At 45.0% G+C, this 23,950-nt stretch overlaps 2 protein-coding genes across 37 annotated transcripts in view; both read right to left on the bottom strand.

Annotated features, from left to right (window-relative positions):
- Positions 1-7,060, bottom strand: part of FBF1 (Fas binding factor 1) — a 16,661-nt gene extending 9,601 nt beyond the window's left edge. For 9 of the 33 annotated variants that reach the window (NM_001396883.1, NM_001396893.1, NM_001396891.1 and 6 more), the window contains exons 1-9: positions 4,111-4,235; positions 3,550-3,668; positions 3,240-3,267; positions 2,598-2,639; positions 2,191-2,272; positions 1,799-1,859; positions 1,188-1,238; positions 612-756; positions 210-290 (exon numbers count right to left, since the gene is read on the bottom strand). In NM_001396883.1, the coding sequence (NP_001383812.1) occupies positions 210-290; positions 612-756; positions 1,188-1,238; positions 1,799-1,859; positions 2,191-2,272; positions 2,598-2,639; positions 3,240-3,267; positions 3,550-3,552 (493 nt within the window). In that variant the 5' untranslated portion in view covers positions 3,553-3,668; positions 4,111-4,235. Of the gene's footprint in view, positions 1-209; positions 291-611; positions 757-1,187; positions 1,239-1,798; positions 1,860-2,190; positions 2,273-2,597; positions 2,640-3,239; positions 3,268-3,549; positions 3,669-3,836; positions 4,298-4,322; positions 4,431-5,168; positions 5,249-5,325 lie in introns of those variants that run through there. The other 24 variants (XM_015295181.3, XM_040649587.2, NM_001396892.1 and 21 more) reach the window with 8 other exon arrangements.
- Positions 5,958-23,950, bottom strand: ACOX1 (acyl-CoA oxidase 1). Of its 4 annotated transcripts, none has more exons than XM_015295163.4 (14): positions 23,771-23,950; positions 22,322-22,481; positions 18,603-18,763; positions 13,712-13,819; positions 13,089-13,208; positions 12,410-12,525; positions 12,022-12,191; positions 11,554-11,716; positions 10,645-10,835; positions 10,247-10,426; positions 9,566-9,671; positions 9,336-9,479; positions 8,713-8,919; positions 5,958-7,716 (listed from the first exon to the last, which is right to left on the bottom strand). In XM_015295163.4, exons 1-14 carry the CDS (start codon positions 23,880-23,882, stop codon positions 7,666-7,668), a joined length of 1,989 nt encoding a protein of 662 aa, XP_015150649.1. In that variant the 5' UTR covers positions 23,883-23,950; the 3' UTR covers positions 5,958-7,665. The 4 variants fall into 4 exon arrangements, with proteins under 4 accessions (XP_015150649.1, NP_001006205.2, XP_015150650.1 ...); NM_001006205.2 differs by lacking the exon at positions 18,603-18,763 and adding an exon at positions 15,534-15,694; XM_015295164.4 differs by lacking the exon at positions 23,771-23,950 and adding an exon at positions 15,534-15,694 and having other exon boundaries at positions 22,322-22,444.

Raw genomic sequence — 23,950 nt, 5'->3', positions numbered from 1 at the left:
AGGAATTTTACCCCATAGGGACAGGAAAGGATGATGATAATAATGGCAATACCAACAGCAATAACAAAACAAACAAAAAACAATAAGCCCAACATGATTCAGAACGATTCTGCACTATGCCCAGTACCCCCCAGGCCTCAGCTAAGAGCAAAGGCAGAGTCCTCAGCTGCTGCCAGGCATCTGCATGTGGAAGAGAAGGGAGAACCTACCTTCAAAGTTAAATTTCCTGTACTGTCGGGAAGTGGGTGGGGATGAGAGTGGTTTCTTATCCATCTCAGGCGCAGATTCTCCTAGAAACAGAGGCCACAGCTCACTCAGAGCATGGCAGACAGAGGTGCCCCTGTGCCACTCCAGCTGCTTTTCTTGCAGCGTTCCCCCTTAAGCACCTCTATGGAGTGGGAATCTCTCTGGAGGAGCTGCCTTGCAAGCAGGAAAGGGGAGAAGGGCCTTGAGAAGAGCAGGACATGCTGGGAAATGGTATACATTTATCACAACCCCTCTGGCTCTCCTTCCATGCAGAACAAGTGACCAGGTAAAGGAATTTGGTATGCAAACACCCCATGCTTGTTCACAATCAGGCTGTGGAAAGAGGAGCAGAATTTCCTTTTTACCTTTCTCAGGAGCTGGCATCTTCCCTGAAGTTTTTACTGCTCCTTCTGAGGTGCTAAATTTCCCTGGGCCTTTCGTGGCTGCCTTTCCCAGCCCAGAACTGGGTTTTGACATTCCCAGAAGATCAGCTTCCATGTCATCCATTTCCTGGAAAGCAATAGGATGAGGGTGGGAGCTGAGTGAGTGATGCTAATGCCCCAGTGCTGCTGTTTCCTTGGTACAACACTGCCTATCCAAAAGGGGTGTTTCATATCATAGGACCACAGAATGGCCTGGGTTGCAAAGGACCACAGTGCTCATCCAGTTCCAACCTCTGCTATGTGCAGAGTTGCCAACCAGCAGACCAGGCTGCCCAGAGCCACATCCAGCCTGGCCTTGAATGCCTGCAGGGATGTGTTTGCAGATCTCTGCTCTCATGGAGTTCCTTCTCTCTGTTTCCCCAGTCAGACTCTGTGCCAGGCAGCAGAGCTGCCACTTGCCAGATCACAGTGAGGGGCAGGCCTTGGTGAGATGGGCTGAAGGCTGGGGCTGGAGGCTGTGATATATGGGGCTGAGACGATGAGTACTTGTGAACTTACCTTCAGGGTTTGCAGCACAGCTTGTGGGTCTGCATCGGAGATACTGGATCCCTGCATGCCAAAGAGAGGAGAGATCAGATAGACAAACTTCGCAAGCTCCTCATCCCAGAAGTAGCAGCCTGGAGTTCAAAACCCAGATGCAAATGTAGACCACGTGCATCTACTACACCCCTAAGTAAACTGCTCCAGCACTCAGGGCCCTGATTCTCTTCATTCCATGAAGCTACATGTTCAATTCCCCCTGATGCCTTCCTTACTGGAAACCCCCTGTGCCTTGATTCCTTTGCTTAGATCCTGCTGTCCCTTGCAGAATCATCAGGAACACCCAGTCTGTTGCTTTGGGCAAGGGTCCCTCCTGTGATACTTTATCTGAACTTCAGCCAGGAAGAAGGCTGGGCTGCATTTAGAAGCTCTTCTCCCATCATCTACCCACTCCCCCATCCCATCTTCTTTACTCCACAGTGATGCCAGAGAGGGCATCAGCCAAACTTCAAGGTCCCTCCCCGACATCCCACCGCAGTCCTGGATGGAGTGATGCCAGGGGAAAGCTTGGCCCCACTCAGCCCCAGCCCTCAGGACAGCCTGGCTCTCTCTCGAAACATCAGACTCACCTCTGCAGCTTCCATGTCCTCTGCAGGGAGCTTGCTAAAGAAATCATCCTCCAGAAATGACCTGTGACACAAGCCTTGGGGTTAGCAGCACCACATGTGAGCTGGGGAAAACGAGGCTAAAAAGAACACTAGCAATAAAGACATCCGTGCTGGGACTGCTATATTCAGGCAAGCAGCTGTTATAAAATGTACAGAAGACGTATAGAGCTGGGGGGCACCCAAATCTTTCTGGAAAAGCTTCAGGCTCTGGGTTCCCAATTTCCAAAGGGATCACAGATAATTCTCTTCACACAGTTTCTATCGGGGCAGGGGGGAAAGGTGGAGGGGCGAGGGTTGGTGCAGGCCAGAAGGACATGGGGAGCACAGAGAGGCTGCGTGCCAAAGGAACTCACTTCTTGCTGGCCTGCAAGCTGCTGCCCCGGGCTCTCCCACTGCTGACACCAGCTGGCTGAGAAGACTTAGCAGGGCCTTCATCTGGAAACAAGACAGAGATTAGGATGATAGACATAGGCATATTTCCTGACCTAAGCATGCCAAGGGGGAATTTGCTGTCTCCTCATGGGCCAAAAATGTTTTAACTGGAGATGAACTTCGTTCTGTCTCCCCAAGCCAATGTCCAACCCTGTTCAATGGACCCTGAGAAACCATGTTCTCAGCTCTGCTCCCTGTTTCATCCCTTCTCACAACTGGAGCCCTCTTGGAGAGCAATGGCTCTTGCACCTGCTCCCCCCGCTCCCAGGAGGAGAGTAACAGAGTGTGAGGATGCTGCCCTTCCAGCTGCAATGAAGGTGTATTTTACCATCATATCCCAGGAGGTCATCCAGCACGTCATCAATGGAGCCTAGAACAAGACAAATTAAAGGAGCTGATGCAGGTGGGATCACCAAAACAGATGTAAAAAAGCTTCCCATTTCAGTAGGCCTTGCTCCTTTGAAACCCCCCAGAATAAAGGTTTGATCTCAATCATCATCAGTGTACGGCCCTCCCTTGCCAGTCTAGAGAGAACTGCCAGGACCAGGACTTGACTCAGTGATGGATGCATGGTTTAGCTTCATTTAGCCAGAAATGGTATTTCTTCTCCCCACTCGGTCGCTGGCCACAAGCAGCCCTTAATCTGTGAGCTCTCTCCCCGCAGTACCTAAGGGCCCTTGGGCAACCCCAAAAGCACTGCTATAGTATCCAGAGCTGCAAAAAGCCTCTTCACAAGGATCTCTGGAGCAGCTGTGGGGAAGAACTGAAATAAATGTGTATGTTCTCCCCTGGATTTGGAAACATCCCCAAGAAAGAGCAGAATACACCCAACAGCAGCTTTCGGACAAGGAGCATGAATTATGATTTCAGCAGCCAGGAGTGCTGCTTGACTGGTGAGCCCCATCTGCTCTGTTCCTAACAGATCAAAGCATGTGTGGATGGAGGGAGGAAAGCACGTAGGTGTACGTACCTCTCACACTGCTCTTGGATTTCGTAGCCTAAGAAGAAAGGCAAATTTCCTTGTTATGAGCTGAAGATCTGACCTGGGCTTTCCCCACACACTGAGCGGTAGCGAAGCCCTCCCCCTCTCGTGCTGTTTGAGAAATGGCTCATGAAATGTGAGGGAATTACAACCTTGGGGACCCCCATCGTGCACAGCCCCTCCTGACCACCAGCTGGGAAGAAGGCTCCAGTCCCATGACCTATTCTGCCACCACACAGATGTGCCACAGTCGTAATATTGGATTTCCCAGGCCTGCGTTGTGCTGCATCACACTCACCATTGCAGAAAGCCCGCGTTCCTTTGCTCAGGGTGAGTTTGTTTATAGGTTCACCTGAGCTGCACCTTCACCTCTCAGGGGGTCTGACAGCATTGCTCACATCCACGCCAACCTCCTACCTGCAAGGATAGGGAAATGCATTGAACTGCCCCAATGAATGCTGCTCCTTTGTTAAAGAGGTTTCCCCGTACAGCTTGCAGACTGTCCCCAGGCTGCTCGGACTTCTCTGAGCCACTCGGAAAAGGCTCAGATCGGAGTTTAAAAGACAAAAACCCACAAAAACAAACCCCAGATGGTGTTGAGCTCCTGAAGCAGTTCGTACAGGGAATGTCCCACTGGCACCGCAGAGCTGCTCTGCAAAACAACCCCCCACGCTCCGGATCCGCAGCACCCGGGGATCCCAAATGAGGCCCGGCCTGTCCCGCTTGGCCCAACCAAGCAGAAAACAAAGCAGCCTGCCCTCTGTGTGAGCAGGACGAAGGGAAGCCCCCAGCTTTCAGCCCAAGACCCACCGTGGACCTCCCCACCTCCCATCACCGCAGCACACACAGCCCACCCGACCTGCAGCATCCCACAGCTGTGCCCACACTGCTCCTCTCCCCGCAGCCCCACACTCCGGCCCACACCATCCCACCCCCGGAGCACCGTAATGGCCGCCCACATCACCCCGGACACCCACCGGCCCCAGCTCCCCCCCCCGCCCCGGCTCGGGAAGGCCCAGCCGTTCCTTTCCGTTCCCTCACTGCCTGCTGGGAAGTGTAGTCTGCCAGGACCTGATGCAGACTACAGCTCCCAGCAGCTCTGCTGGCAGCACCCAGGCGCTGGGCAGGCACACGGAGCCCGACAGCCACAGAGCCCTCACGGAACCCCCCGGGGAGGCCGCGCCGGTTGGGGCTGCAGTTGGGCCAGGCCGCGTTTGGGTCGGCCGTAGCGGTTATGGCTGCAGGGAAGGCCTGCGGATGCCACAGGGGCGTTTCTTACTGGGATCTGCCCGCAGAGGCACTGGGATGGAGCAGGGAGGGCCAAACCTGGCCGCAGCACAACCCTCCCACCCACTCCAGTCTTCCTAGCATCAGTCAGTGCTGGAGCGATAAAAGCAACCACCTCACAGCCAGAGCCCCCTCTGAAGCAGCCGGTCCGAGCACACAGATACGAGGTGCTTGCAGGACGCCGTGCACCGGGGCACTCAGCTCAGCTGCTTTGTTTCAAAGCAGTGCAGCAGCCAAGCATGGCAGCCACAGCCTTTGGGCTTGGAAGGACACAAAGGTGGGACTCACAAACCTCAAAGGATGAGCTCACTCAGCACCGCACCCGTTGGAGCTGCTCTCTGCAGCTGGCCTGGGACAGTTTTCTAACTGAATGGCAGGGACCATCAAGAGGCAATGTTAAGCAAACGGAACGCCAGCAGTCACTGCAGCAAGGTGCGCTGGCACTGCTAGAAGCAACTAATGGGTAACACTAGAAACGTGGGTTGAAAGAAAGTCAAAACTGGGGTCAGGACAAAGCCAGCCCTGCTCCTGAGGTGCTCCAGCCTATCTGGCTTGTACTTCAGTCATTGCTTCCAGTTAAAGAGGTATTTCCCCAAGGTTTAAGATCTTAAACCCCACAGACCCACATACCACACGTGGTGCCCATCCATCTGCAAGCACGGGATCCTTCTACAGTCTTCATCAGAAGGCCACATTTTCAGGGGTACACCCTTCAAATGTACATATACAGCTTACAAGTGTCACTATTTGACACAGAAATTGCTTATATGTGAGCAGAAACACTTACTTTTGGAAATGATGCCAGTGCATTTTGTTAAAGGATGGGGAGTCCTAACCAGGCTGCAGGGCTGTGTGACAGAGCTGAAATGCCCTCTGCAGACCACCAGACAAGGTAAGGCACACGGGGTCGTGCCATTGAAGTAATGGCACTGAGCAGCAGCAAGCTGAAAAGGACACAAGATATTCACCAATAGCCAAGTAGAGCCCAGTGCTGCTGTATCACCATCTACTCCAAAAAAATAGTAGGAAACAATTGTAAAACAAAGTTCCTGCTGCCAAACAACATTAAGCCTTTGATCAAGGCAGTGATCAGTTGATTTAAGGCAGTGATCAGCTTGCTGGCCTATCAGCAGTAATGACCAAGTAATGCACCACGTGCAGTTTTGCTCTCTGACAGTTTTACTCTTTCTGTAGCTGTGATCAGCATGAGAGGCAAGGCAAAATCCAGCACCCTTAAAGTGGGTTCCTGTAGGAATTCCATGGCAGGCAAAGTGAAGCCTTACATTTCCTCATGCAACTGCCTGAGAGCAGCACGTTCCTCTGCAAAGGTCATCATTAGAGGACATCATTCTACTTCATCTCTTATTTTAAAGATGATCCACCAAAGGCAACGCATCGAGTCAAAAGAAGAAGACATTGTCTGAAAACACTTTGTCTTTGTCATTTATTATATCTGTACATAGTTAGCTAGCACTGTTCTCATTAACACGTTTTCAACCTTCCCCTGCTCCTCCATCTTACCTCCCCAGGTCAATCTGCTCAGCTGTATAAGCAGAAGGCAAAATCATTTGGTAACCTGAACAGCAGCGGTTTCATTCAACCCAAAAGACTCCACAGCCATAAGACATGTTTGCTTTAAATGGAATAAAAGTTAAAATTAAGCATTTCTTTCTGTTGAGCTACTGTGCATGGTGCTAAAGATCCTGACTAATGACTGTTAGTACCACAAAACACTCCTCCATGAGAAATGATGAAGAGTTAGTGACTGAGAGATACCAAAGCTGTCAGACAACCAGCTTCCCACACGTTGCCTCTGAACTGCAGGCTCATGCTGAAGTTTTGGATGTTTTTGTGAGGTTTGTTTTTTTTTTTTTGCCATTTTAAGCTCAGAGTTTCTCTCATCTGCAGAGAAGAAAGGTTTTGTTGTCGCTGATCAGAGCTCTTGGTGTTGAACAGCAGTAATTTCGTTCAGTTGCAGTGATTTCATTGGGCATCAGGAGGTTCTGTTAAAACTAAATGATCTGTTAATTCAAACAGCACTGTGCAAGTCGTAAGTCAACGTTTAAAAAATAAAGCAAATCAGAGACAGCTTCTTGGAAATGCATGAGTGAGGAAAAAGATCTGGGCACTACGGTTGGGATTGTTGTTTTCTTGAAGAATGCCTTTAAAAACCAGAACATTCCAGGACAATCTGGAGATCCAAGGACTCTGGCTAACCAGTTTCTGCCCTCAAATACAGGCTTCATTGTTCCATATCAAACTTGCAGTTTCTACCACTACATGTGTTTTTTTTCCCCCCCGCATCAAATCGGCATAATTAACATTTGTAAAGTGCTTTGAGATAGCATTATGAAAATATTAACAGTTAAAAGGGCAGAAAATCTATTATCAGCACCTAGCTGATTACTACTACTTGTTTTGTCCTCAGAGCAGCATCACTGTACTCTCCTTTTATTCCTGCTAACAAAGCGTAAGGTGACAGTGCTGGCACAAAGGGAGCTTCTGCAGGGCAGTGAAAGGATGTACTGGAAAATGTGAAGATGTTTCCTAGAAGGAAGACTGAAGCAGAACTCCTGACAAGGATGCCTATTACTTCCCAGCTACATTAGGGAATTAACGCTACAGGCAGAATTCCCGTGCACAGAACTATGCAGGAGGCTTTAGATAGTATAAACAATTGTGAAACAAGGAGAGCTGGTGCTAACCTTGGGGAAAAAAAAGCACCAGGACATGGATGCTTTTAGGGGTGGGGAAAACAACTGCTCGTTCCAAGCTATTGCCAGAGGGCTGTTAACTACTCAGTAGTAAAATTCTGCTACTCTTCCAGTTGACAGTAACTTCTCTACCTATCAGCTTCACAAAAGCAACTCTTTAAGACTTCATAAAGCTTTTCCAGATTTTAAAAGGTTAATTTCACCATTATAATTGCACTTTAAAAACAGGCATCAATCCCTAGGCACTCTCCCCAAACACTTCCTCCATTTATAAAAGTGGAAAGAAAGGCTATAATTATTCACTGTTCTACAGCTAACAGGATTTGAAAGGTTTGATTCGGGTGCCTGAAGAAAGGACACAAACATCCAGTTCTCAGGGCAAGAAAATTGTGCAGTTTAAAAAACAGCAGCCTTCACAGCTTGGATTGCATCGGCTTCAGGTGTTTGTGGAAAGACTCGTGAACCTGCAAGGAAGGCAAGAGAGAGGTTACAGCAAGATCAGGCCTGCACTTTGAAATGCTTTCTTCAAGATATGAAAAGCTAATTGTGAATCAGAGGCACTCTGAGGACTTAAGAACAGCCACCTGAGTGCTTTGGGACTGAGTGTTTCGGTGCCTGAATGGCAAATGATGAGAATATAGGCTCCAAACAAGCATTTCTCCACTACCTTGTTTGAAAGAAAGAATGCAAGCTACTTTATATCCACACAGACAACTCCTTAGCACTTCTAATCACAAGAAAATTGGCAGATATCTCCTAAGCAGACCATAAGGAAGATCCTAAGTCTGTCTAACTTCAGAAACACAAGAAAATTGAGCAAGCTCTGGTGGTATTTAACTACAATGGCATAGTCTCTGGCAGCCTCTGTTAGAAGATAGGCTGTCCAAATCAAATAAAGTTAGTAAAGACCACTACGACAGGATTTACAGTTCTGTTTTGGCTGATGGAAGAGGGACATTTGTCTCTTTACCAGTTTAATTTCTTCATTAGCTCAGCTGCAGCTATAGCCTTTGCACCTGACATCTTCAAAGCACTACAAGGGAGCAAATTTCCTTCCACAGTCACTGCTGCTGCCTCAAGGCACTGGAAGATTTGCCAGCGAAGACGTAGGCTTCCACAGTTACTGTCACTAAACAGAACTAAGAGCAAGTGACAGCTGTCCTTAAATTCAACTACATTGATAAAGATCCAATTGGATCTTAGGCAGAGTATGACTCCCACACACAACTGAGGAACTCAAAAGTATCCTACAGGACTGCATGTGAGGTACACATGGGAGTGTAGCTACAACAGAGTATGCTGAAAGCAGAGGACCTGAAGCAGGTAACTACTTTTGGTCCACTACTAGTGATTTCAGTACCTCCCCACCCTGAGATGAATAACTAGATCAAAATTAACAACTCTAAATCAAGTTATTACTCTGGACATACGTGACCTAAGAATAAATAAGGTTTCCTTACCTCTGTTTTATTCAGTGGGGATTTCTTTGCCCACTCAAACATGTTCTCATACACGTTGCCATCATACCGGCCAAGCACAGATCCAAGATGAACATCATGGAAGTCGAAGGAGTCTACCAGTGCTACTGCATTGGGACGAATTACAGCCAGGAGTTCCTTCACACGCTGGTTCACCTGAGTAATTTGGGCGTCTGTCAAAATACCCGCCTTGGAAAAAAAACAGACAGACCAACCAACCAGATTATCACAGCAGTACGCAAGTCACAAGAACCTTCCCCCCTCAGAACATAAGTTAACCTTCCTCCACCCAAAAATCCAGTGGTTCTCAAGATACAAGATTCCCCCTCACCCGAGTGCTCAATGATCCAAGTGGCAATTTGTCACAGGGTACAAGCATGAGCAGATGCCTAGCACAGTTACCATTTATCATCCAAGTCTACTCCTAGTGGAAAACAAGGAAAACCTAGTAAGAGCCTTCCATCAGAACTCCACTGCTAATGGCCTTATCAAAGTGAACAATCAAAACCTTAGGCCTAAACATTTGTACAGCTCTGCATTTGAAACATCTTTGTGAACAAGAACACTGGCTCTAGAGACTTATAGTACTGGAGAAAGACACTAACCTGCAAAAAATCCCCTGCATTCTTACTGATCCCATACAGTGCATACAAGAGACACAGCTCAGTCAAGACAGCGCAGACAGCTGCATTACTGACTTCAGACAGCTTTGCTGTGAAAAGCTTCACTATTACGTAGTGACAGTGTGCCTACAAGAGACAAGAGGAAGGTGAGTTGGGTTCATGAAGGGATGAGTAGCCCTGTCACACCGCTCTTTATCAAGTACATCACAGACCTCAGATGCTCGCACAAGGTCAACAGAAGTTCTGTTCCAGGCATCTTCTTTGCTCTTTCTGTGATTCAGTTCAGCTTGCAAATTCTTTGCTGCAGCTTCTACAAGCCTATTTTAGGAAAAGAAAAACATGTTATACATTAACACCACTTTAACAAGATTACATACACCAAATTCATACAAAATTAATCTAACACATAAGAACTCAGAGGTTATGCTTGAAACCAGAATACATAGCCTGGAGCAAGCAGTAGGTTTAAAACACCTATCATCAGTGCAGTCAGAACACAGATACGTAGGGATAAAAAGACACTCAACAACAAAATATTAGTGCACATGGTAATCTGTTCTACTCTCACACTTCCTTCACAATATGTTTTAGTATCAGGATTGTCTCTCTCCAGATAGATCACTGAGCAGTTTAAACAAGGCTGGTATTTGTATGCTTGAATATACTTTATATTTAAATGAGAAAGATATTTCAGAGTAACTAGGCTGCATGCAGCCTTTTGTAACCTCCGAGCACTTAACTCTGTCCCAGCCTAGTAAAGTGACACACAAAGCAAAGCTTTACAAGCCGTACCTTGAGAATCTCACATTAACAAGGCAGCACAATACCACCATCATCTGCCAACACACCCAATTTTATTAGGGCCTTGCTCAGTCTAACAAGCATGAACTCACCGGGCTGCACGTGCTTTGTAGGCCTCTACCAAGCTGACTGGATCATTAATGCGCACAGTTTCAGTCCTACCAGCTACGTGCTGTGGCTGAACGCGTTGCCTGGAGAGATCATTAAGGTAGGAGACCATGCCAGTAACACGTTGACCAGAACTAACCTGGTTGTAACTTTTGACAAGGAATCTGAAAATAAAGATAACAAATAGCAACTTTTAGTTGTCTGAATAGAGAGAAGTCACTTTACCTAGGGTCAGTCTAGCAAAAAACAGTTGCAAGTACATGCATTTGTCAAAAATAGAGTCCTGTACCATAGTAACACAGAGTGTTCCTTTTGTTCACCACTTCAGGTGCAAATATCCTAATGCCAAGGCCAGAAAGCCACAGCGTGGAAGCTACCATACCTAGCTGTCTGCAGCATCATGACTGTGTTTTCTCCTTCATAGGTGCAGGATGGGGTGAACGTGACATAGATGTCAGGAATGCCACTGCAACGAGAGTAGCCATGCCCACCACAGGCCATTCGACATTCCTCAATACCAGCATTGGCAGTCCAGGAAGTGAATGCCTTCAACCCTGCTGTCAGTGCATGGAGCTGATGGACAAAAGGAAAGCAAGTTAGTTATTTTAATATTCCATTCTTAGCTTGCAGACGTACCTACTAAGCACTGCAGCTCCCAGGAAAAGAAAGAAAAATACCATCCCACAGGGCCTTGTTTTGTTTGTAAGGAGTCTTTCCTGAGCTGAACTATTTATATGAGAGCCTCTACACATGTAAAGACTTATTTTGAGCATCCCATCCTTTCTACATCATGTGTAGAGACAGAAAACTGTTTTCAATTGCCTTTTGTCACACCAGCTTCTCAAACAGAATCCCTAGCTTGTAAAATGTTAGCTTGCACACTAATCCCTCAATACCTTTGGTAACATATCAGTTCTACTCTGCTCATTTGGAAGAACAATCAAGCTACAGCACGGACCTAAGCCCAGTCTCAGTTTCACTTTCAAGTGATAAGCTGTCACTCCTGGAAAGTGAATTTTTATGTATGATATTTATATATTTCCATTATATACATATAAACATACACATCTGCTTTCTTTATATCATTCTATTTTTTGTGTGAAGACCTGCTAAATGAATAGTGCAAACAAGATAGTACAAATCACATGCACATACAGCTTGTGTTCACTGGATCTAAAGTATGAGACATATCAAGAGTGAAAACCAAAAAGGCTCGATGCCTTTCCTCCCATGCAGTAAGCAATTCTCACATAAAATCAGAAAACCCCCTGATTTCCAAAGAATGCAGTACCTCTGGCAGCTCACTCAGATCTCCTTCGTGGATGTCTCCACTAATGCGATGATACGTGTCTTTTATGTAGGCTCCCACAAAATGAAAAGCATACGCTGTTGCCAGAAGGGGAAACAGTTTGTATTGTTGGGTCTGATAATCCAAAATCTGGGGTTCTGGTGCCCTAGAGCAAAACATTGATGAGTTAGCATGCCAGCGGCTGGCAAATTGCTCATAAGTCCTATTCAACTCCACTTCAAGAGAAAAAGCTGCATCCATCTCACATCAGAGTATCCTAGTCTGTGTAACAAAAGTCTCTGGCAGGGGGAAAGCAGTCAAGTACAGAAGATTACTCACTCTGCAAGGTAAAACTGTTTGAAAACTATCAAATGTCAAAGCAAACATTGTCAATCACAGTCCCTTCTCCCCTCCAGCATTCAGGAATTTGCTGTCAGCATTCAAGGTGCTCTTTTATTTCACTGCACTTACCCAGGCTTTAGCTCAGACTGGTGCCTCACTGCACTATAGCGGATGGCAATGGTACAAGCCCGGGACAGGGAGCGAGCTGAATCTCCTACAATCAGAGACCGGATGAACACCATGGTCCCATAGGTTAGCTTATCACTGACTGGTTTCACATAGGTACCATCTGGTTCAACCTACCAAAAAAGAAAACAAAAAAAATACAGCCTGTTGATTTTTAAAGCTTCCTTCTGTTTACACACTCATATCTCAAGCTCTAAACTCAAATAGTACTCACAAGCAACCCACCTAAACAAAGAGTTAATAACACGCAGTGTTTAAGGCACTACACAACTACAGAACAGCATTGGAAGTACCACTTCTTAATGGCGTTTGCTGAAATTCACTGCTTTACCTGAGCATATTTCATCAGCATGTTCTCCCGAGGAATTCTGAAGTTGTCCATTTTCAAGTAGCCATTATCCATTTCATCATAACCAAATTTCGGCCCAATATCACCCACTGTAATACCTGCCACAGACAAAGCTATTTGCATTAGAAAAGAGGAACACCACACAGGAGGTTTAAGACACCTCCAAGAGAGGCAGTTTCTGGAAAGTCCTGATGCTGCAAGGATTAACAGCTAAGTAGGACCTGAATCTTTTCTTCAATGGGGGAAAGAAGAAGAGCATCAAAACAAAGGGCATTCATCATTTTTATGCATTCCTACTCCAGAATGACTGGGGGTAGTTATCTCTAAAGATAATCCATCTCAGTTCTACTTAATATTTTTCCCTTTTCAGGGAGAAGAAGCACATGCTGCCTCACAGAATGCCTACCTGGCAAACATTGGGATGGAATCAAATTCCAGAATAACCCTCACATTGAAAACATGACATGGAAGTTAGTGGCAGCTCAGTCACAAGTAAGACTCCTGAAGTTTCAAGTCCTGTGGTCTACAATCTACCACTCACTAAAACCAGCTAGTGAAATACGTTGTGTTCATTAACAACACACATGCAGCTGTATGGAGCCAAAGAGAAACACAAATGAAGTCGTCCCATAAGTACTAAATCCTTAAGGTAACTTTTTACCTGGCAAAGGTTCATGGGTGCCCAGCTGCCGTATAGGAACAATGAAGGCATGCAGTCCCTTGCATTGGCCCTGAGTGTAGAGCTGAGCCAGAACAATGGCGTGGTTTGAGGTCTTTCCAACTACAGAAGGAATGGGAGTCAAAAAGGCAACACACAAAAGTCTTATTTCCTTTAAAGCAGGAAGCAAAATTAAAATTTTTCATGTTATAAGAATAGATTCATAACACTGATTAACATCCAGATTCTACAGATAGACAAACAACGTTGCCTATGTCAATGGAAGCTGCAAATTATTATTCTTCAGGGCTATACAACACTGAGACCATGGCATACCCGGCAGTAAAGCCAAGGGAAGCTCTAACTAGAGACTACCTCAGATGCTTCAATAAAGATTTAATACTGCAGAGAAAAATATACCAAATCTACACAGAGTGAATGATTCAGAGCAATAATACAGAGCACAGAGATCATCTGAAGTTTATGTAAGCTCCGGTAAGTCTGTTACTAGTGCAAAGGGCAACTCCTTGGACCAAGCTTCAACCATCATTCTGTAGATATAGTACATATGTCATCACCTCCCTAAGTTTTTCACATATCTTTAAGATTTATAGAGATACACTTACGTCCACCTGGCCACCACTTAATGGAGGTCACAGTGGGGCTGTTGAGGATGAATTCCTGGGTAGCGGGGTCATAAGTAGCTGTAGTTTCTAGACCTCGAAGGTGAGTTCCTGAAAACAAGCAAACACTTTATTTTGGCAGAAAGTCAATCAGAAAACAAATAAGGACTGAACTGAACAATGGAAAGTTGAACTCCAGTAGCAATGGACAGATTTTAACTTTGCCTTCAGGCTTTCTAAAGGATTAAATATTAAGTAATTGAAGAATAAATGAGATTCAGGCCATATTCTGGGATCTGAAGCCAATTCTCTGAAAACATATTATTGTTTCAGTGGTCTAAGATTGGTTTCCAAGCACCTCTAATCTGATACCTTCTTCCTATTACATACCAGAAGCCCTCTGTCAATAACAAGGTCCATATCACTACGATTACCTGGCTTTCACTAAAACTGCAGGCTGATTAGGTGCAAAATGAACAAATACACTTCTCAGCCACAGATGAAATAAATAGCACCCATCATCTCAGGCCTACATCCTCCTCTCCTGATGGAGCAATTTCTCCCAAATGAGATCATTCACAGCTCCAAGACAAGTAATGGCATGCATTTGCAACTGATGCAGTTAGATAGAGACTGCAAAACAACTCAACAACTCCATGTACAGACTGTCTTCTGCCTTCAACCCTTTACTCCACAATTCACACAAACCTGCCTCAGCAACGGCAGTCTCTGCATCAGTGAAAAATCACTGTGACTACATTTTAAACTGGACAAGCTGCAAAACTCATGACAGTCTGGACTGACAAAGCACAACAGAGCCAGGGACTTTACACCAGAGCTTCAAGAAGAAAAAGGACATCACCTTGATGCATCCACATGTTTCCAAAGCTTAATGGTAGACTTCCATGGGCAGCTTAACACTTACTCTGCTGGTAAAGAGTCTTCAAACCTCACTAGATGCAAGAGATTCTCCACAGATTTGCAGCTGTGTTGTGCTTCATATAGTCTCTACACTGCCCTTCAGCACAAAGGTGAACCCTGCTCATTTTTAGAGAGTAATTCTTATCTGCAACTTTCAGGTGTCAAAATTAAAGTTTCCCAAAGTATAACGTTCTCCCTTTAAAACTTGGATTGAAAGTACTGCAATCACAATACTGCTGGAGTTGTCACAGTCCATTTCAAAGCTCAAAAGCAAACAAATAGCAATAGAGAACAAAACCTACTTAATACAGATACATAAAAAGGTTTTGTGGTCCAATTAAAAAAAACAAAAAACATGAGAATGAGGTAAAAAACTGGGGACCCCACAAAACATGAGCATTGGAACCAAGTCATCCACATGTTCTCTGATCCAAGGTCAGTCCCAAGGTGACAAACAACTCTTACTCTTTTGGCATCTTGTTCAGTGTCTGAAAACGTTGTTCCTTTGATCTTCACACTGACTGTTAATTAGGGCAAAGCAGAAATCACACTGGAAAGAATGGTAAGCTTAGAAATGCACAGATGTCATCAGACTGACATCACCACAGCCACACCGTAGCACAAGGTGTTCTAACAAATCGACTCTATTGGTTTGAATGTCAGAAGAGGAGCATTCAGGATGCTTTTACTTACAGCTACAAACTCTCCCATCAGAGAGGATAAAAGGTCAAGCAGCATGTGGTATTATGGACTGCTAAAAATTTCACAAGCAGCCCACTTCTCCCCATAACCACAACCACATGTGTACAGACCACGGGATAAATGCACACAATTCTTCCCAGGCAGGGGAATCCTTCGTACACAAAGCCATTCTTAAAAATAGCATGTATTGAATGTACTGTACCATGGCCCATCTCAGTCTGGGCATAAGTGCCAATGATCTCCAGGTTCCAGGCAGGCATGAAGAAGCGATCCTGCTGCTCTGGGGTTGCCTGGGTGAGAAGGGTAGGGAGGAACATGCCCAGATGAAGATCCAGAGGCTCAGGCCGTCCACGATGAACAAAGCTGTGAAAAGGTGCCATGGGAATGGGAGCGTGAAGGCAGTGTTATGGGAGGGAAGCAAGCAAGAAGATTCATGGTGGAGATTGAGGAAAAGACAAAAAGAAAAAAACAGTGTAAAATCAGAATTCAGCAAGTGTATTTTAGAAAGCCAGAGCACTGTCCTTTCCTCAGATCTGAGCAATACAAAACATGCTTACTTTGAAATAAGCATGATGCAATTCATTTCTTTCTAATCTTATATCAAATGTGTTTGTAGTATGCACATAATTTCATGTGCAGTACAATTGAGAAAACCATTAATCCAAACCAGAAAAGGAAGACCAGACCCTCAGCATGGCTTGGAAAGCAGAGCACACTCAGTTAACAACTGGGCTGAGTCAGAATGTCAGTCTGTTGAAGATGTGGTTGGATTGGATGCAGTAAATCTCGGTCTGAATGAGCAAAGTCCACAGTTTTTTCAAGGTTTGAGGGCACAAAGCATCCAAAGTCCCAGCTCATCTGGTTCAATTAGCCAGGTTTTCACTGGGACATTCCTTAAAAAAGGAAGCCTTAGGAGCCTGTACTAACTCCTTTTAGTAGAGATTAGATACACATAGTACATACTGTGTTAACCTCCTAAAATCCCAGCTTTCTCCTCAATTCTCACCGTTTTAAACAGTTTTCTTAAAAAGACAGTGCTCTGCACATGCAAGTCAAAGTTGTGAACATAATTTGGCAAGAAAGCCAACATTTTTCAACTTGGAAATCAATAGTTCAACATCTCCCTGTGTAAACATGGGTTACTAGAACTACTCTTCCTCCAAGCTCCATCAGACATCACTGTTAGGTGGTCACATGGTCCATTAAGTCTTTGGATATTAAAAAAATAAGAGCTTCATAGAATCTTTTAAGTATTATTTGCGTTGAGTACTTGGAGCACTCTTCCTTCTTGTCTCCTCCAATCCACAGCAAACCATTTGTCTGGAGATGATTTCATTTACATTTATTCATGAGAAGTCTCCCAAAATTCAACTGTTTTTGAAATTATTTTCTAACTTACAAATATAAAGGAAATGAACTAAATAGCATTAGTCCCTAATGTGCAAGGCTGACAACACTGCATGCTAGAGAATGCAAACCATTCAAACAGTTGGGCTGTGGATTCAGGATCAGTACTTTGGTACTTATGTCATCTCTAAACACACATGAACATGAAGTTGTTATGTCCTTAGAGCTTTTTAACAACTGTAGGTGAGTTTATCTGTAGGTATCTGAAAATATCAAACATTATAAGCTCCGTAGCAATGTTTTATACCCTTTTTGACTGAACAGTGGTCAAGCTCAACTGAGGACTAATGGTTATTTTAATCTGGAATACCAGATTTTAAGTGAACGCAGTGCTGGTGAGAGATACACAGCTGACAGTCAAAGACTGAAACAACCACCCTCACAATAGATATAAGCCAGGTAAAAAACAACACAGTACTTTAACTACTCCTTTTTGTTTCCCTTTCAGCTCTGTGCTTTGTGTTTGTTTTACTTTGTTTAAAATAATTATTCCTTATGAAATAAGTTAAAACCAACACAGGCTACCAAGAAGGCACACGCTAGGTTCAAACCACCCATCCAGGCTGGTGTTTGATTCAGTAACCCAGAGGCTTGTCTCCCCACCACCAGTCCCTAAACATCAAGTTTAAATTAAGTAGAGCTGAGTGGCAATTACTGCAGAAGCTTTGCTGATGAAAACAGATCTTCAACGTTCACAGCAAGAATGCCAAACAGTTGTATTTTCATTATTCAGTATGGAAAGTGTTCACTTCACCATACTATCACCAGGTTAGTTCAATTAAGTGTCAAAATAGAGATTTTACCACCAAAGGTGAGGACTGCAAGCAAATCAAGCCATCACCAGGCAAGAGAGTGCAATGATCTGATGTGAAACAGCAAGTAAACCCAATCACTTCAGCATAGATGTGTGCCTGAATTAAAGCAGGTTGTGTGAAAAAGCAAATAAAATTAGAGGGCTTCTTTTTTTTTTTGTCATCCTTTTGACTCAGTTTCCCGTGCTGAGTTAGGTTTCATACTCCTCTCTGGAGCAGCACAGTGGAAAGGATTTTCTCCATTGCATCTTCTACGAAGATTTCCACTAACATGAGTGGCTGTAACCCAACAAACAGATCATCCAGCTCCAGCAGTTGTCCAGACTTGTCTATATTGTGCTTTCCAGGTTCAGATGCCAGCACAAGTACCAATACTGGTTTGTTAAACTATTCTTGTTGGCATTTCATGTCCATAATTCCACGTTCTGGCCTAAAACATGTTCTTATCCATTAAGCACTCTTCTATTTGAAGAAGTGAAGGCAGTTCTGCTCGATAGTAGGAACAAGATGTTATTCTTCTTTGGAACCAAAATCTTTCCATGAAGCTATGCAGCTGCAATAGAGCAGCATCTGGAAGAAGAGTGCTTGGGACAAAGCATACCTTACTTTTAAAGACACAAAACCATCACATTACACTGCACACGAAGGTCTATGTCTGACTTGTTTCTGCAGGCTGATCATGCACGAAGAACTCTGCAATGTACATGCCTTGAACTAGGGCAAAAACACCCACGGTATTGTTGACTGATATGTTCCAACTAGTTCAACTGAAATGCAGTCTCCCAGGACTTCGTACAACCTCCTCACATTAAAACAAAGGCAAAAAGCTATGAAGTCAGTGATCAGCTAAGAGGTGCTTTCTGGAAAAGACCAAAACAAATCCTGTGATTGTTATGATGAGAAATGGAACAGCTGTCCTGCTGTCAGGCAGAAAACAATAGTTAACCAAACTATTTCACCTTTCCCCTTTTAGATTTACCTAGGGAGCATCATAAATTTACAAACTGGAGTTACCAAAAAGAGGTTACCCACTGATCCCTGAAGGAACTAACCATGTCCCATTTCGGTTTGGGCGTAGGTGCCAACTATCTTGACTCCACGGACCAGAGGCAGCCATTTCTTCTTCTGAGCATCAGTCGTTTGGGTCTCTATGGTTTTATGAAACATGCTGAAGTGCAGACCGAAAGGTTCAATGAAATTGCCCAAGCATGTTCTACAGGAGAGAAATAGAGGGATCTGGATCTCAGTCTCACCAAGAACGCGATCCTGAACGGCTTTTCTCCAGCTGCAGCATCAGACAGATTACGTTTGCTATTTTCACCTTTCCTTACTCCACAACCAGTCTCCAAATATGGAGGCACTGGAAGTAGTGCTAATGGGAAACAAATGTTTATTTCAGGCATTTTATTCACCTTGTGATTCCTGCTGTTGTGTAACTAAATAGTATTATTCTACAAAGGTGCATTGGGAACTTAAAATTCAGGACAGGAAAACCAAATTTTCTCCCCCATCCCTCAGATTTGGTGGTAATCAATCCCACAGCTGCCAGTGGTCCAGAACTAGGCTCAACATAACAGAGGTTCAACATAATTTTAAAGGAATACTAAATGAGCCAGGAGCAAAACAAGTGTCATCAAGTAATCTATCACTGGCTATTGATGTACTGACTGTGCTCTCAGGTGGTGTTGCAAGTACAGCATCTAGAGTTCTTATGATCATTGCAGACACTTTTCCTCCCAGAAAATATTCTGCTGCCTACAGCGGGAGCATCTATTTACAAAGCAGAATTTATCACGTTGATCAAGGGCTTACAAATGCTACAAGAACAAGGAGAAAGAATAATTCTCAGCACTGTTGTAGTTTCCTCAGTGAGTTTTTCTTCTGCTGTAGGATCTGTATAGCAATAGCAGCACTGTTCCTCACTGCCTACAATGCACTTACCGACTGTCCATTCTTTAGGCCCAAAAGGAAAAGACAAGAGGAAGCAAACGTGCTGACTTTGAAATACACTGTTTTAGAGTAGCCTGGGAAGGAGTTCTTTGCATGTTTTCAGAAGCCATTGACAGAACTCGTGCAAAGGTGCAGCATGTGCTTTGTGGTCACAAAAATCAGGTCAGACACAGCTTCTTTGAAGGCAACGCTCCAGAAAATTCTTCTTAGAATTGACAGCAGCAATTTCCATTGCTTGTCAGTACATTTAATCACAATTGCCAGATGCCTCATGCTTACCTAACACCTACTCAGGCTGAAGAAAAAGAATGGCGTTTTGCAAGCTGATACCTAATAACATCCTGGTGTTGGAAAGTCATTATTTCTTTGACCAAACCTGTAGAACTTTAACAGCTTCTCGCGTTAACAAAGCTGAAAGCAGAACTCAAAGCTATCTAATTTACAGCAGAAACTTTTCACTTTGCTAGTCCAGACTGAACAGCTAGGATTTGCTTAACGTGCCTTTTAATGGTCAAAATGACAAGAGAGAATCCTGTTCTCCGCGAGTCACAGGACAAACTGAAGAGGTACTGGCTGCAAAAGGAGGACAAACAGATTCTCTTTCGTTTGAATTTTTTTTACTGCTTCCTCTCTCAGTTTCTACATTCCCACTTAGCATTCGCCACTGTCAATAAAGCTCGTCCTCTAAAGGCTGAATTGTGGAACTACTCAATTACTTTGCTACGTCAACAGTGAACGTGGATAGCTGCATCTAGCACAAGCAATGTGATCGGTGAGCAAAGGTCTCCTTGCTGGTCTGAAGTCAGATTTGCTACATCAGTGAGTCAATAAGCAGACTGCAGTTCCAAACCCACTTACAAGAGGACGTGTAGTAACACCCTACTTTGGCAACATAGGTCTTTCCAAATTCCACAGCAACAAATGCCACCCACACAGTAAAAGGCATTTGGATTAGACAATTAGCCTGATGGCATATCTACCTACAGACAGAGTACAATATAAGCCAAGTCTGTTTTCCTGTGACTCCAAAGCTAAATTAACAATTCCAGACATTTTCAGCGTGCAGAACAGGGGTACAGAATAGGATCATTTACTTTAGAGCAACACCTGCAAGCAAAGCTTTCTAGCTTTTGTAGCTCTTCAGGTAACTCTCGAGGAAGAGCTTGGAAAGACCTTCTCAGGGGGCAAGGAACAGAGGGAGGCCTGTCTGACCCACACTGACTGGGCTTCAGAGTTAACCACTAAAGTTACTTACGTTTTGCTGCAGCTAGACTGGAAAAGAAACCTCAGTTAATCCAAAATTCCCCCAAAGGCTCACTAACAGTCACTGCCTATACAAGTAAATCTGTCCCTGCCATCTTTGGGGATGATCACAAGGTGAGTGAGATTACTGCAAAACATCCTAAACTTCCACATGTACGAATCTGATTGCCAATCACAATGAATTCAAACTTGATAACTGAATCAAGGGCTTCAATCTGTTTCATAAACTTCATTAAGGGCATGTTGCAACACCAGAACCATTCTCTTTCCCTGTTTAAATAAATGCAAACCATTTCTCCACATCAGCTTTTAAGAAAGTCACTGAAATCTATTGTTTGGCTGCTTCAGAGGCACCCTGTTTTCACAAAATACAGTCAGCTGCGTGCTGATGCCACGCATCTTTTAGAAAAGTCAGTATTTATCCTGCAAGCTTCATAGAAATTACCAGCTGGTATACTGGATATAATTACCTAAAATTTCGCCATAAAAATAATCCAATAACTTCCCTATTTCCTCCCAGAGGAAAACTCCTGTCTACTAGAAAATTAATCATTAACCTTCACCATCTGTAATTTAATACAACCACTGAAGATCCTTGCTATCATTTCAAAAGAACGCTTACAAGGTTCTCCACAAAACCTTTCATGACTGAGGTCAGCCTAGATTAAATATTTTGAAACTAAAACCACAGCAGACGAGGTGTTCTCAATTAACCTGCCCCAATATTCACGTCCTGAGGCCAATGACAGCTTTTCTACAAATCCAGTCAAGGGGGCTGGTATGTTACTTAAGGTACATTGGCTATGAAATGTACCAGGGGATACATCCACGGTCTTATGTGCAGAGTCCTAGAGCTGTGCAATCTCTCCGTTAAGCAGTTGATTTGATTATAACAGAAAAAGCTGAATAGAGTTAAGGGCAGAACCATGTCAAAGTCAGGAACCAAGTTCCCTGCAAGCTGGAAGCAATGAAACTCAGATGTAAAGGCAGTTTTCTTTTTATCAACTTTACCCAAGGCTAACATTATCAGATACACAAAAGTCAGATACAATAAATAGCCCTAGGTCAAAGGGAACCACTACAGCACCGAGAGCTTGAAGAGAGACAGGACAGAAAAGGCACAATAAGCAAGAACTTACAAGCTGTCTTGGAATATTTTCAAGTATGTCTGTAATGCAACTTTATTAGGTCTGAGTGCAAAGTGAAATAAACAGCTTTAACAGATTTCCTCAGAAGCTCCAGCCCCACCAGATCCATTCAAAGTTGAAATATTTCAATGTATTCTTCATGCCTTTTGGCAATTCAGGCTGCAAGCCCCGTTTTTGACCTTCTGCACCATGTGTAATAAAATGAGTAATTTTTAGTGATGTATCCCTAGCCAAAAATCTAGGAAAAGACAATATTCTAATCAACAGCTATTCACTTGAAATCAATAGAAGTCAGAGTTCAACAGGCTTTAGCGCAGGTCTTTTTTTCTATATAGAAAACTGAAGTGCAGCCCTAACGTATGGAATTTTATCATCATCAAGGACACGAAGCACATTCTACAGCTAAGTACCTTTTAAACCAGTAGATTTCTTCTGGGTCTGCAATTCCATATTCTCTTAACTTCATCACCATCAGAGAGCTCTTCCTGATGGCTTGTTCATAGCGTTGGCTGCGGGAGAGGAAGTTCAAGTCCTCGTGCTGGAAGTCAGGGTCATTAATCACTAAGGCCTCTGGGGACAGACAGATGAGGAAAACAAACTCAGTTATCACAGTCCTCGATAAACTGCACATGAAATGGTTCAGCTTTTCACTTGTAGGCTGCAGATATCAAAATACTTCAAACCCTGAATTAAAAGGTAATGAGATTGGAAAGAAGTCACAAAGCTCTCAGAGCATTTTGGGCAGCAGGACACTTAGAGTACAGTGCTCCCCATTGCTCCACATAAGCCAAATTTTAAACTGGGCACATTCTGGACACAACAGGAGATTCATTCACTGATGTAAGACCAGCAGGCCACCCTCCCATGGCCCCATCACTGCAGGATCAGATTGCCTCACGCACATCCAATTGCCACGGGATCTTTAAAGGAAGGCACTGCTCCTGTTTCCCCCGTGCTGACCGGGAATGGAGGTACCCAGAGGCTACAGATTTTTGCCATCCCCTTTGGCACAGAAGTTGTGCAACAACGGCTTGTGACAGTCCCATCCTGCAGGGGCAAGGAAGGAAATGGGAGCATTTAAGAAATGCCATATACCATGAGAATGAGGGGAGAGGAGCAGGTTACAGCATGCTGTTGGGTAGCAGCTCTGGGGTGACCTCATTGTGGCCTTCCAGTACTTGAAGGGAGCATATAAACAGAAGGGGGAACGACTGTTTACATGGATTGATAGTGACAGGATGAGGGGGAATGGTTTTAAGCTGAGACAGGGGAGGTTTAGGTTGGATATAAGGAGGAAGTTTTTCACCCAGAGGGTGGTGACGCACTGAACAGGTTGCCCAAGGAGGCTGTGGATGCCCCATCCCTGCAGGCATTCAAGGCCAGGCTGGATGTGGCTCTGGGCAGCCTGGGCTGCTGGTTGGCGATCCTGCACATAGCAGGGGGTTGGAACTGGATGAGCATTGTGGTCCTTTTCAACCCAGGCCATTCTGTAATTCTATGAACAGTGTAGGTCAAGAGGAGAGGGCCCAACGCAGCCCGTGGGAAACCACCTTCCACTCCGTGGGAAGAGGAATTCAGGGTGAACCAGGTCCTGTACCAGGCTGACCCCAATCCGGGCAGGGAAAGGAGCTCCCAGGCAGGCAGCACCGCTCCCCCGCACCCCTGACAGGGAACCCCTCCCTCAAGGACACGCTGGGCCTGCGAATCCCTCCGGGCAGCCCGAGCCCTTCCCTACGAGCCCCTCTCGCCTCCTCCTCCTCCTCCTCTCGGAGTCTCTCTCCTCCCCACAGCCGCACCCCGCGCCCCACTCCTCACAGAGCCGGGCCGGACCCCTCTCCCCGCAGCCGGGCCGCCCTCACCGATCTCCTTTCGCCGCCGGGTGCGCTCGGCGCCTCCATCCAGGATGTGCGTGAGCAGCTCGGGCTGGAAGGTGGCGGCGGCGCGCTCCCTCCGCAGATCCGCGTTCATCATCGCGGCGACTCCGCTCAGCCCCGACCGACCCCGACCTCCACCCGGCTCCGCCGCCGCCCGCCGACCCC

Source organism: Gallus gallus, chromosome 18 (genome assembly GCF_016699485.2).
Source record: "Gallus gallus isolate bGalGal1 chromosome 18, bGalGal1.mat.broiler.GRCg7b, whole genome shotgun sequence".
NCBI classification, from domain to species: domain Eukaryota; kingdom Metazoa; phylum Chordata; class Aves; order Galliformes; family Phasianidae; genus Gallus; species Gallus gallus.
Note: the sequence above shows the minus strand (reverse complement) of the source record. Positions and strands in the feature narration are given on the sequence as shown.